This window comes from Coturnix japonica, chromosome 16 (assembly GCF_054131305.1).
Source record: "Coturnix japonica strain WE chromosome 16, WE-NBRP24, whole genome shotgun sequence".
NCBI classification, from domain to species: Eukaryota; Metazoa; Chordata; class Aves; order Galliformes; family Phasianidae; genus Coturnix; species Coturnix japonica.
This window is the reverse complement of record NC_140678.1, coordinates 4,915,122-4,929,209: the sequence shown is the minus strand read 5'-3', so window position 1 is coordinate 4,929,209 and position 14,088 is coordinate 4,915,122. Positions and strand designations below refer to the sequence as shown.

General features: G+C 46.6%; 1 protein-coding gene and 1 long non-coding RNA gene across 2 annotated transcripts in view; both read right to left on the bottom strand.

The window, feature by feature from the left end:
* Positions 1-14,088, bottom strand: part of LOC146758216 (uncharacterized) — a 233,032-nt gene that overhangs the window by 67,326 nt on the left and 151,618 nt on the right. The window lies entirely within an intron of this gene.
* On the bottom strand, positions 536-2,934 carry LOC146758219 (olfactory receptor 14C36-like). Its single transcript, XM_085517945.1, has 2 exons — positions 1,961-2,934; positions 536-629 (listed from the first exon to the last, which is right to left on the bottom strand). Exons 1-2 carry the CDS (start codon positions 2,920-2,922, stop codon positions 536-538), a joined length of 1,056 nt encoding a protein of 351 aa, XP_085374071.1. The 5' UTR covers positions 2,923-2,934.

Here is a 14,088-nt window from a genome sequence, read left to right as displayed (position 1 = left end):
AACAGATATGTAGTGATAACTATTACTCCTCTCCTTTTATCTCTCTTAGTAAATTGCTTTGTTACAACCCACAAGTTGTACTTTTTTTCCTAATTCTCCTCCCCATCCCACTGGGAATGGGGCAGTGCACAAAGAACTGTGTGCAGCTGACTCGCCTACTGGGTTCAACTACCACCGTCATTTTGGTGCCTGATGTGAGTCTCCAAGGGTTGAGATAACAGCACATCTGTTCAGAGCAAGATAACACAGGTCTTCGTGGGAGTTGGAGAACTGCTGGCAATGATGCTGATTGTTCCCTTATTTGTGGAGCTTGCTGAGCCTTCTCATAAAGCTTCAGTGCTCAGCTCCTTGCTTGCTGCTTGCTTTCCCTGCTGCATTGTTTGTCAGCTCTAGGGTCTGGAATAGGGTATTTATTTTGCTATGCTGTTTGACCTTGGTTTATATCATGATAAAATTTGCAGCTGACATAATGATGTTTTGTGCATATTCAGCTCTGAGTTCATCTTTGGGTTTTGGAAGCTATTTTGTATAGCTTCTATATTTCTTCATTGATGATCTGGATGAGGGGATTGAGTGCACCCTCGGTAAGTTTGTAGAGGATACCAAGTTGGAAGGGAATGTTGGTTTGCCTGAGGGGAGAGGGGCATTACAGAGGGACCTGGATAGACTGGATTGATGGGCCAAGATTAATGGCATGAGCTTCAATAGGACCAAGTGTCGGGTTCTGCATTTTGGTCACAACAACCCCAGGCAACCCCACAGGACTGGGGAGCTGTGGCTGGAAAGCTGCCTGATGGAAAGGGACCTTGGTGTGCTGATGGACAGTTGGCTGAATATGAGCCAGCAGTGTGCCCAAGTGGCCAAGAGGGCCAATGGCATCCTGGCTTGGATCAGGAATGGTGTGGTGAGCAGGACTAGGGAAGTCATCCTACCCCTGTACTCGGCATTGGTGAGGCCTCACCTCGAGTACAGTGTTCATTTCTGGACAGCTCAGAACAATAAAGTCATGGAGGTACTGGAGCAGGTCCAGAGAAGGGCAAAGAGGCTTGTGAAGGGCTTGGAAAATCAACCCTTTGAGGAGAGGCTGAGGGATCTGATGGGGGCTTACAGTGAGAGTGGGGCAAGTCTCTTCTCACTGGTGACAAGTGACAGGATGAGGGAAAATGGCCTCAAGTTGTGCCAGGATAAGTTCAGTTTGGACGTTATAAAACACCTTTTTACAGAAAGGTTAGTTAAACACAGAAATAGGCTCCCTAGGGTAGTGGTTGAGTCATCATCTCTGGATGTGTTCAAGAGCTTTTTGGATGTGCTGTTCAGAGATATGATTTAGCAGAGGGTTGTTAGAGTTAGTGTACTATGGTTAGGCTGCAGTTGGAATTGATGATATTCAAGGTCTTTTCCAACCTGGGTAGTTCTATGATCCTATGATTCTACGAAGCTTGGAAACTTCTGACGTGATAACCCATATCCAAGAACTTGTCCTGTGCAGGGTCTCACAGGGAATGATGAAGAGGGGACGTGACAACCAACGTGCAAATCAGCTGCTGCTGCTGACAGATGTGAGCCTGAAAACACAGACCCCAGCCAGGAGACCAGGGATGGCCCGTCAGCTGTTGCAGGATGAAGTCACTGCACAGTTTGATGAATAGCTATTTGCTTCCTGCTGGACTGTGGGTTTCTGAGTACATCCAACCCCAAGACCTCCATAAATGTCTCACAAGAAGGAGGACAAACAAAGTCACTGCACGTCCTTTATTCTGTTAAGGTTCACAGAGAGCCTGGTTCATTATATACAGTGTCTCTGGGCTACACAACAAAGGCACAAGATAAGAGGAATTTATTTCAATAATTATATTTTAGCAAAAAAAAAAAAAAGAATAACATTTAATACATTACAATTATAAAAATTGATCAAAACTAAATAAAATAAAGTGTTTGCAACAGTAAAAAGCTGCATTACTTGTCATGAATTAGAAAAGATGGGCAGTTCAATGTTTTTGAAACACATATGGACATCGCTTTCCTCACTGCATCCTTGACATCCTGGTTCCTCACGCTGTAGATAATAGGGTTCAGTGCTGGAGGTACCACTGAGTACATAACTGCCACCATCAGGTTCATGGATGGAGAGGAGACAGAATAGGGATTGAGATAGGCATAAAAGCCAGTGACGATAAATAGGGAGACCACGGCCAGGTGAGGGAGGCACGTGGAGAAGGCTTTGTGCCGTCCCTGCTCAGAGGGCATCCTCAGCACAGCCATGAAGATCTGCACATAGGACACCACTATGAAAACAAAGCACCCAAAGCCTAAAATGACACTAAAAAAGATAAACACAACTTCCCTGAGGTAGGATTCTGAGCAGGAGAGCTTGAGGATCTGGGGGATTTCACAGAAAAACTGGTTGACAACATTGCCTTGGCAGAGAGGCAGTGAAAACGTACTGACAGTGTGCAGCAGGGAATAGAGAACCCCAGTGCCCCAGGCAGCTGCTGCCATGGTGGCACAAGCTCTGCTGTCCATCAAGGTCCCATAGTGCAGGGGCTTGCAGATGGCAACGTAGCGGTCATAGGACATGATGGTGAGAAGGGATAACTCTGCTGAGATGAAGAAGAGAAAGAAAAAGACCTGTGCAGCACATCCTGCATAGGAGATGGCCCTGGTGTCCCAGAGGGTGTTGGCCATGGCTTTGGGGAGAGTGGTGGAGATGCAGCCCAGTTCGAGGAGGGCCAGGTTGAGGAGGAAGAAGTACATGGGGGTGTGCAGGCGGTGGTCGCAGGCTACGGCTGTGCTGATGAGGCCGTTGCCCAGGAGGGCAGCCAGGTAGATGCCCATGAAGAGCCAGAAGTGCAGGAGCTGCAGCTGCCGCGTGTCTGCCAACGGCAGCAAGAGGAACTCGCTGATGGAGCTGCTGTTGGGCATCTGCTGTTCCTGAGCTTGGAGTCCTGCTCAGAGTGCAGAAGATAATGACAAGTCCAGACCATTCTCAGAGACACTCCTCCTGCTACAATATGTAACATTTTGGTTCTTCTACAACAGTGCAGATTTAGCTCCATTACTTGCATTTAATTTCATGTATTTCAGCATTCCTTAAGCAGAAGCAGCATATGGAGCTCTAACCTTCCTCTTATTTTCTTTTGCCTTCTCCCTGGATATTTTCGTCTGTTTCATGTCTCATATCCTTACCCCAACTGCTCTTTGAGCCCTCTATCCCAGCTTCTGGGGCATTCAGTTTCAGTTAGAAAATGCTGTCTGTTTGTAGGATAAGTGAAGTATTCATGTCTATAGAAAATGATGATAATTACAATTGGTTCCATCCTTCGAGAAAGGGGAGACTGAAAACACATAATGTGAGACTGTTCCCAAAACAAGCAATTGATTGACAAAAAATTCACAGAACTCTTATTGCCCCATTTAGATTTCTGACTCCAGTCCTATTTGCCTCAGAACAGGAAATGGAAACCCCCTGCCTTGGCGCTCCTCTTGCAAAGGGTCCTGGGAAACATACTGCTATGCGGTGGAGCTGTGATCCCCCTGCCCCAGGCAGCAGCTGTGGCAGCACAAGCCCTGCCGGGGGGCTCCTTCCCCCCACACGTCTCCCCGCAGCACCCTGGGCAGCTCCCCGGGCAGGCTGAGTGCTGATCCTGGCAGGCGGCAGAGTCCCATACCCGGCACACAGCCCCTGAGGCACAGCAGGGACCCTGCTCTGCAGAACAGCCCTGGGCACCCGCCTGCAGCCCCGGCTGCAAAGCCTGCAGTCGTGCTGGGACATGCAGCACTCAGGGCTGTGTTCTGACGCTGCAGCACGGAAGACGTCAGATTGGAGCAGAAGGCTTTTAACACAGTAAAGAAACATGCAGTGCCTGCAGCCAGATCTGCTACGGGATGTCCCTGATTTGGTTAACCCTCTATGAAAAGCATCTGCATGGTCTGCAGTGAGACTTACTATGTCATGTTCTGTGAGTAATGCTCCTGCTGTGTGCTCACAGCCTGCTCACACCGTGCACATCCTGGAAGCTCTTTCCCTTTTCTCTCCTCTCCTTCTGTCACCTGCAGGCTGTGCTGTGCACAAGAGCTGCTCCTGGGCACAGCTGTCTCTCTGCAGCACTGCCCACATTTATGAGCTCCCTGTGTCCCAGGAGCCCGGCCCAGCTCAGCAGCAGAGGATGTCATGTTTTATCCTTCCCACTCTTGTCCCCTGAGATATCCCTGCGTCCTCTTGGCCAACAGATCCTGAAAAACAACAGCATCATGATTGTACATTGAAATCTGATTAATTAAACACCAAATGTACAGTGGTCAGTGACTGATTTCAGACCTGATACCTGAGATCATGTGATGAAACAAAATGGGCATACGGGCAAGGACAGAGGGAGGTGGAATTCCCCTGTGCAGGGCAGTGATTTAGTCGAGGCAGTGCAGGAGTCTCATCCCTAATTGGAGACCCTTGGGCTGAAATGGGATTCAGCTCCCCATGGACACACAGTATCATTTGGATTCCTCTGGTTTAGCTCAGAAGTGCACAAGGAGTTGCCTGTATGTGAGCTCCTGCTCTGAGTCCTCGGTCCTTCAGCAGGGAGGCAGTTGCTCACACACAGACACTGGGTGATGCCCAAGGTGCCTGGGCTGCTCCTGATGTGTGCCAGTGCTTGTAAACCGTGTGGGAAGTCCCTGAGATAGACACCTCCTTCCTGGGCATCAGCCGATGGCCAGAGAGGGGATAGCACCGGCTGTCTGGTGAATTCACATGCAGCTGCAAGTGCAGCAGAGGGCCTTCAGCAAAGCCATGCCCATTGTGTGTCCGTGTTGCTATGTCAGCTCCAAGACCCATGATAGGTCTAATGCCTGTGTACCACCTTCTGCACAGTAGTACCATAAATGAGCTCTCCAGTCCGGCTAAGTCCAGTGATGCTTTCCAGTGAGGATGTTTACTTCTTTATTTTTTGCACTAATGCAAACACCAACACACAAGAAGCTAGAAATCCTGGTAGAGCAGCAGGCCTGAACCCCAGTTTGGACCATGGGGACACAGTTTAATGGCTTCCACAACTGCACTGTAGCACAAGGGGTATACAGATTCTTTAGGATGGGTGGGCGAGGAGACAAGGAAGAGTGACTGCCCTCTGTGAGAGTGCACTGAGCTCTGCCTGGGGATGGAAGAGCAGAGAGGTCAGAGCTAATGGAAATGGCCAACAGAGGAGACAAACAGTGCCTGTTTCAGGCTTCCTGATCAAGGAGAGCAATTGGAAGGTGCCCTCTGCAGACAGATGGGAGTCTCATGTTGTCTGGCCATTGTCCCCTTTGGTGGCCTTTTGCACTCCAGTATCTGCTGCAGGGACAGCACAGCATGTGCCATCCAGAAGATTCGTGCAGAGCACAGATGGCAGCTTCTTGACCAAGCCATGGAGGAACCAAAGAGGAGAGGTAATCTGTTGGATCTCATACTCTCCGGCAATGAAGGTCTGGTGGGAATTGTGAAGGTGAAAGGGGCATCAGGCCAAGTGCAAAAGACAAATGGATCTAATTTTATTTATTTATTTATCTATCTATCTATCTATTTATTTATTTATTTTGAGGCTGTAAGCTTAAAAGATGAACATATATGTCAATAAAACTGAAACAAAGAATTGAAGACAAAGATAGAAATCAGTGAAAATGTGTTAACCCTCTCATCATGAGAAATTCTCATTTGTCTTGTTCCATTTTTAGTTGTAAATATGAGAATTTGTAGGGATTTTGTGTCTCTTTCTTCTTCTTCTTCTTCTTTTTTTTCTTTTTTTTTCCTATAATTCAAATGCCTTCAGGTACAGAGACACAGACAGCAGTGCCAGTGCCATTGCCCTGCGACTAAAGCCCGGCGTCTGCCGCTGCACTTCCCTGCTGCTTATTTGCAGAGCTTATAGCAGAGCGGCACTTCTACCACTTGCACCACAGGAGGGATTCGAACCCAGGCCTCCAGTGTTGCCAAGTCCATCCTTAACCACTGCGCCACCGGAGGTCCATGGTCTTAGCAAAGACATACATACAACTTGAGAATGACAGTAAGCTGTGTTCATGGTGGCATGGCCACTGTTGTCACGGTTTGAACGAAAAAATCCACCTGCGTCCGTGACAGGGGGCTGTGGGCCCCACAGGGGCCCTAGGCCGAAAGGAAAAAGTTAATTAGGAAAAGAAAACAGTGGCAACGATCTAAGGAGGCACACTTATTTACTAAATACTATATCGAAATACAGGATAACACAATATAATACAATATAATTGAAAATTGAGCTAACGAATCAAGCAAAATAGGAGAGAGAATGAGTCCCGTAACCGAGAAGGCCTACTGTGAAATCTAGGCGGACGGCTGAAGGCTCCCACACACTCCCCTGAACGCCAGAACTCGAAAGACGTCAGTCTGTTCTGCGACCGAGTTAATATAGAGTCCAGGTCCCGTGACTTATCGTGTTGTTCTCTGGGAGATGTAGTCTTCTTCTATAAGTTGCAGATTCAGTAAAATTATTCATGCTTTATATGATGTTATGATGTGGAATACCGATAGCAAAATTACAAAATTATAAAACCATGACATTCCACCCCTTATTCTACATCATTACATTATGTTTATACATACATACACACTCATACGTATAGTTGTGAACAATCAGCAACCTTATTTTGTCAACAATTTATATTTATTCTATACAAATCCCTAAGTTGAGAACAAAACTCTATAACTTAACCTACTATTTATTAATTTTGAGAAAATGGCAAAACTGCCAGAAAAAGGAAAACATGTCAGTGGTAGAGGAGAAAGGCAGCACTAGTAGGGCGTCCCCCACATCAAGGTGCACTCATCCTTTCCCAGCCACCACAGCAGATTTCCTTTTGACTTATACTTCTTTCCATGTGTTCTCTACACATGCATGACCAGTGCACGATATAGAGTCCAGATGGAAAACTTGCTTACAGAATGCCTAATTAAGGTATATAGGAAAAAAAAAAGTGTTTCTTTAACATTAGTCCACTCTATCTTAAGTCTTATATCTAATTGAAAATTTGTCAAATATTTTCTGAGACTCTACCTATATATCTACAAGAAAATCATTGGCTGCACTCCCCCAACATCAAATTCCCTTGTGGTACACATTGAACATTCCCATTTTTGTCCATCACCCACCACGTGCACCCAGGTCCCTGGGCAAAGACAGTACCCCGGAGAGGTTTGCCCTTACCAGACGCTGGAAGGACCCAAACCGTCTTTCCCAACACGCTTTTTATGTGTACTACAGGAACCTTATCTCCCTCTACGGTACGTAGGGAGCTGGATTGGTTAGGACCATTACAATTACTAGATCCTCGAGTGTTGACTAACCAGGTGGCTTCTGCTAAATGGTTCTCCCAATTTTTATATGTTCCGCCACCCATTGCTTTCAACATAGTTTTCAACAACCCATTGAATCGTTCAATCTTACCAGAAGCTGGTGCATGATAGGGAATATGGTAAATCCACTCAATGCCATGATTTTTGGCCCAAGTGGTTACAAGGGAATTTTTAAAATGGCTCCCATTATCTGATTCAATTCTTTCCAGAGTGCCATGCCGCCACAGGATTTGCTTTTCCAACCCTAATATGGTGTTTCAAGCAGTAGCATGGGATACTGCTTATGTTTCGAGCCACCCAGTGGTTGCCTCCACCATGGTGAGTACATAACGCTTACCACTGCGAGATCGTGGCAAGGTGATATAATCAACCTGCCATGCCTCTCCATACTTATACTTTTGCCATCGCCCTTCCCCCCAAAAAGGTTTCATCCTCTTGGCTTGTTTAATTATGGCGCATGTTTCACAGTCGTGAATAACCTGAGCAATAGCGTCCATAGTTAAGTCCACCCCTCGGTCCCTGGCCCACTTATATGTTGCATCCCTTCCTTGATGACCTGAAGTCTCGTGGGCCCACCAAGCTAGAAATAATTCACCCTTGTTCTGCCAGTCCAAGTCTATTTGAGCCACCTCAATTTTGGCAGCTCGATCAACCTGACGGTTATTTTTACGTTCTTCAGTAGCCTTACTTTTAGGCACATGAGCATCTACATGGCGCACCTTTACAACAATGTTCCTTATTCGGGCAGCAATGTCTTTCCACAGTTCAGCAGCCCAAACAGGTTTACCCTTTCGTTGCCAATTATCATTTTCTCACTGTTGCAACCACCCCCATAAGGCATTTGCCACCATCCATGAATCAGTATAAAGATGAAGCATTGGCCACCTCTCCCGTTCAGCCACATCTAAAGCTAGCTGAACAGCCTTTACCTCTGCGAATTGACTTGATTCTCCTTTACCTTCAGTGGCCTCTGCAACTTGTCGTGTGGGGCTCCATACAGCAGCTTTCCATCTGCGATGCTTCCCTACAATATGACATGATCCGTCTGTGAATAGGGCAAATTTCTTTTCGTTTTCTGGTAGCTCATTGTATGGTGGTGCCTCTCTAGCACGTGATACCTCTTCTGTAGGTGGTGTTTCAATTTTTTTACTCTCAGGCCAGTCCATGATCACTTCTAGAATTCCAGGACGGCTGAGTTTTCCCATTCGAGCTCGTTGAGTAATTAATGAAATCCACTTACTCCAAGTGGCATCAGTAGCATGATGGGTGGAGGGAACCTGTCCTTTAAACATCCAGTTTATTACTGGCAAGCGAGGTGCTAGAAGAAGCTGAACCTCTGTCCCAACTACTTCAGAAGCAGCCCGAACCCCCTCATACACGGCTAAGATCTCCTTCTCAGTCGGAGTGTAGCGCTCCTCAGACCCTTTATATGCTCGACTCCAGAATCCTAGGGGTCGACCTCGGGTCTCTCCTGAGGCTCTTTGCCACAAACTCCAGGTGGGACCTTTCTCTCCAGCAGCAGTGTAGAGGATGTTCTTCACATCCTGTCCCATCCGTACTGGCCCCAAGGCCACGGCACGGGCTATTTCTTGTTTTATCTGCTCAAAAGCCTGCTGCTGCTTAGGACCCCATGAGAAATTATTCTTCTTCCGTGTTACCTGATAGAGGGGGCTCACTATGTGGCTGTAGTTTGGGACATGCATTCTCCAAAAGCCCACTACTCCCAGAAAAGATTGGGTCTCTGTTTTGTTGGTGGGTGTAGACATAGCAGTGATTTTGTCAATCACATCTGCTGGGATGTGACGACGTCCATCTTGCCATTTTATACCTAGGAGCTGGATTTCCTGGGCAGGCCCCTTCACCTTGCTGCGCTTAATGGCAAAACCAGCTTGTAAAAGAATTTGGATTATCTGTTTCCCTTTCTTGAAAACCTCTGCTGCTGTATGGCCCCACACTACAATATCATCAATATACTGCAAGTGCTCAGGAGCATTACCCTGTTCCAAGACAGCTTGGATCAATCCATGGCAAATTGTTGGGCTGTGCTTCCACCCTTGAGGTAAACGGTTCCAGGAGTACTGAATACCTCTCCAGGTAAAAGCAAACTGTGGCCTGCATTTTGTAGCCAATGGGATGGAAAAGAAGGCATTAGCAATGTCAGTGGTGGCATACCACCTAGCTTCTTTTGACTCCAATTCATACTGGAGTTCTAGCATGTCTGGTACAGCAGCACTTAATGGAGGTGTGACTTCATACAGGCCACGGTAATCTACCGTCAGCCTCCATTCCCCACTGGTTTTACGCACTGGCCATATGGGGCTGTTAAAAGGCGAGTGAGTTTTGCTGATCACTCCCTGATTCTCTAATTGGCGAATTAGCTTGTGAATGGGGAGCAATGAGTCCCTACTGGTGCGGTACTGCCGTCTGTGAACCACTCTGGTGGCAATTGGTACCTCTTGGTCTTTTACCTGGAGCAACCCCACAGCAGGAGGATCATCTGACAGACCAGGTAAAGTTGACAGCTGCTTAACACTCTTTGTGTTTACAGCAGCTATCCCAAAGGCCCATCGATACCCCTTGGGATCCTTAAAATATCCCATCCTAAGGTAATCGATTCCCAGTATACATGGAGCCTCTGGACCAGTCACAATAGGGTGCCTTTGCCAGTCTTTACCAGTGAGGCTTATTTCGGCCTCCAACATAGTCAATTCTTGGGAACCCCCAGTCACTCCATGTATATATATTGGTTGTGTCCCTTGGTGACTTGAGGGCATTAGGGTGCATTGTGCACCAGTGTCCACCACGGCTTTATATTTCTGTGGTCGAGATGTGCCAGGCCACTTAATCCACACAGTCCAGTATACTCTATTGTCCCTTTCCCCCCCCTGGCTGGGGGCAGGGCCCCTCTATTGTTTACCTCGGTGGCTTGCAGCAACTGGAACTTTCCCCTTCTTGGAAGAGTTCACCTTGGTGGTTGTTTTGCATTGTAATTCTTTCACTTGTGCCTGAAGTGCAGAAGTGGATGAATTACACCACTTCTTCATGTCCTCCCCATGACTACAGAGGAAAAACAACAAGGTAAGACGTGTAGTCTTATCGTTGTCATTTGCTTGAATACGAGGTGTCTTATTGTTGTCATTTGCTTGAATACGAGGACGTCTCTTTTTTATGGTTGAGATTTTCGATGATACAGGTCGAGAAGAACTCATGTTGTTTAGCTTTCTCAATAGGCGATCGTGGAAATCCTGGTCTCCATCATCTTGTACCACCATGAATTCATCTACATCAGGCACATTAGCCAATTTGTCAATAATATCACTTTGTGTTCCCTCCATTTTGTTTAATCTTTCCACTATTTTGACAATGGCTGAAGTATGCAGATTAACTTCTGTAGTGCTTATAAATAATTCAAGTTCCTGAAGCCTGTCAATTAGTTCATTCACAAAGGGTTTCCTGTCCCCTTTGCCATATACTAATGCAAGTGCACTGGCATGCTTTTCTGGAGCTGCTTTTGTAAAGTCACGCCACATTTGTCGTGGAACGCGGACTGCTTCAGGATCATGTAATTGGTTTGGATCGTTATGATTGAACTGGGGGCTGTATAGCATTTCCACCAGAGCATTTTCTCTCAAAAATTGGATACCTTTCTCTATATCAGTCCATTTCTTTCTCTCAGGCTCCAACTCCCGTTTAAAGGGGAATCTATCTCTTACCGCTATCAACATCCGCTTCCAGAGGGTGTAGGACCGATTTTGGCATGTGCCAATACCTCTGTCCACACGTGAGTCCTTGGAAATACTACCCAGTTTGCGAGCTTCAATGCCATCGAGCCACGCACTATTGGCACCATTGTCCCAGCAGCGAAGTAACCAAGTGACCATATGTTCTTTTGGATGACATGTGAAATCCTTTCTTAGATTCGAATTTCACTCATTTTAAAAGATCGATCAATAATGGTCGTAATACTTTGCTCACCTTTTGCTCTATCAAGAGTCCCGGGTGTTGATGGTGGCAGCTGTGTCGGTGAGGCTGCCCCATCTCTAAGTTTGGACTCGAGAAATTCTCGTAAAGAAAATCTGGCTTTTGGCTCCTCTTCTGACTCTGACCCTGACCCTGACGCTTGTGTTATTTCCTCCAGGTAACCCTCCTTCTTTTTCCTCTCTCCAAACTTCCTCTGCTCCTCTAACTTCTTCTGCTCCTCTAACATCTTCTTGTACCCCTCTAACATCCTCTGCTCCTCCAACTTCCTCTGGTCTTCTGACTCCCCCTGCTCTCCTGAGTGGAGACAAGGAAGAGTGACTGCCCTCTGTGAGAGTGCACTGAGCTCTGCCTGGGGATGGAAGAGCAGAGAGGTCAGAGCTAATGGAAATGGCCAACAGAGGAGACAAACAGTGCCTGTTTCAGGCTTCCTGATCAAGGAGAGCAATTGGAAGATGCCCTCTGCAGACAGATGGGAGTCTCGTGTTGTCTGGCCATTGTCCCCTTTGGTGGCCTTTTGCACTCCAGTATCTGCTGCAGGGACAGCACAGCAGGGCATGTGCCATCCAGCAGATCCTTGGAGAGCACAGATGGCAGCTTCTTGACCAAGCCATGGAGGAACCAAAGAGGAGAGGTGCTCTGCTGGATCTCATATTCTCTGGCATGGTACGTCTGGTGAGAATTGTGAAGGTGAAAGGGGCATCAGGCCACGTGCAAGATGCAAATGGGAATCTTATTTACTTATTTATTTATTTGTTTGTTTGTTTGTTTGTTTGTTTTGTGTCTGTAAGCTTAAAAGATGATCATTAATGTCAATAAAACTGAAACAAAGAATTGAAGACGAAGATAGAAATCAATGAAAATGCATTAACCCTTCTGAAGATGAGAAGTTCTAATGAGCCTTGTTTCGTTTTTAGTTGTAAATATGAGTCTTTGATGGAATTTTGTGTTTTTTATTTATTTTTTTTTCCTTGCTATTCAGGTGTCTTCATGTTCAGGGACACAGACAGCGGTGACATTGCCAGTCCCCTGTGACTAAAGCCTGGTGTCCGCTGCTGTTCTTCCCTGCTGCCTATTTCATGTCCCTCATCCACCAGCTGTCTTTAGCTCTCCTAAATAAATGGCCGTGGTTAAGAGCATGTTTTCAGCAGGCCATTTGGGCACAAGCTCCTGCCACTGCCCTCTTGATTTCCCCATCCCTTGCTCTTTGTTCAGTCAGATACCTCCCAATTAACTGTCTGATTTCTGACTTAGAGGGAGATTACTGGAAATTGCTCCATTCCTCAAAAGTCTGATGGACTGTGTTGTCAAATCCTTCACCGTAATTCTATCTATCCCATCCTCTCTTCGTCTAAATCATTTCTTGAACAAATATTCACTATGAAAGAAAGCCTCAGCAGATGCAGCTTGGACATGGCATGCAGTTGATCACTATGTTTTACTGTTAATTCATTTGCATCACCTTTCCTTCAGTCTGATGGCCAAAAAAAAAAAAAAAAAAAAAGAGAGAGAGAGAAATTTTTCCTTTTCCATGTGCAGCTGGTTCTCTGTGGAAAGCCAGTGGGAGTTGGCAGAGGAGAAGAGTGATGTGAGGAAAAGTAAAGTAAGTCCCATTGGGCCAATGTGAGTAGAAATGGGGTGGGGATGTTGAGGAGCTTTGTCAACACAGTAACAGAATAGAACTCGTTGGGACATCCTGGATCACTATCAGTTGCAAAGTGCTGTTTTAATGTCTTGATCAAACCAAAATATAAATAAGCAGACAATAAATGTCTGCTGGATTCTTCCTCTTTAAGCTCTCTTCAGATACCTCTCAATTTTGCTGAACAAGTTCTGAAAACCTGTAGATAACAGCAAGGCAAAAGGCACAGGAGGCTCTTTAGGTTATAATGGGCCCCAGGGCGCATTTGCTGCTGAGTCCATCAACCTCCAGTGCAGAGAGAAGTTTGCACAGAGTACTCATCAAGACAAAGTCAGAAGTAACAGTGAAGTTTCTTGGAGTATTAATGGGCCCACTGAGGGCCATTATCAAGCAAGCTTCCCAAGGGACTTGTTAGAGCAGATAATTGGAAGCCAAGACTACAGGAAGGAAGAGGCACTGGCATGGTGGCTCTGATGCTAAGAAGCAGAGCTTTGTCTTATGAAGCAGAAAGGCCAAGCCCTGAGCCCCAGACCCTTGGCACGGAGGACCTCATGCTGACTAAGGATCCTTACTGGGGCAGTGAGTTGGAAGTCTGTATGATGTTAAATGAAAGACATGGGGACAGAAGATCCCAGGCTCTGCATGGGGTGCAAGGACGCTGTGACGTTCTTGTCCCGTGTGTGCCCTGTGTTTCATTGCAGGATGTGGGATGTGAGAAGGGCCCCGTCTGAACAAGCAGTCAGTTCCAATGAAACTCTGAACTTCAGATCTCTCATTTCCAGCTCCCTCCTGTGCACACTCTCCCATAGTTTGATGTTTTCTATGTTCTGCATTGCCCAGAAGTGCACCCAGTGCTCCAGGTGAGGCTGCAGCAGCGCAGAGCAGACAGGGACGATCCTTTCCCTCACCCAGCTGACAATAAATTGCTTGATGCACTCCAGGGTATCATTGGCTTTTCTGGCTGCCTGGGCACACTGCTGACTCATGTTCAATTTGACGCTGACCATGACCCCCAATCCTTTTCAGTCAGACTTCTTTCCAGTGTCCCATATCCAGTCAGTGTGTACGTCCACTGTTGTTCCTGCCCAGATACACAATCAGGCAC

Coding starts and splice junctions, on each gene's coding strand:
- LOC146758219 (XM_085517945.1), bottom strand. CDS start 2,922: ATGCCCAACAGCAGCTCCATCAGCGAGTTCCTCTTGCTGCCGTTGGCA. Junction 630..1,960: donor TCTTTTCTAATTCATGACAA/GTAATGCAGCTT, acceptor CTCTCCCCTCAG/GCAAACCAACATTCCCTTCC.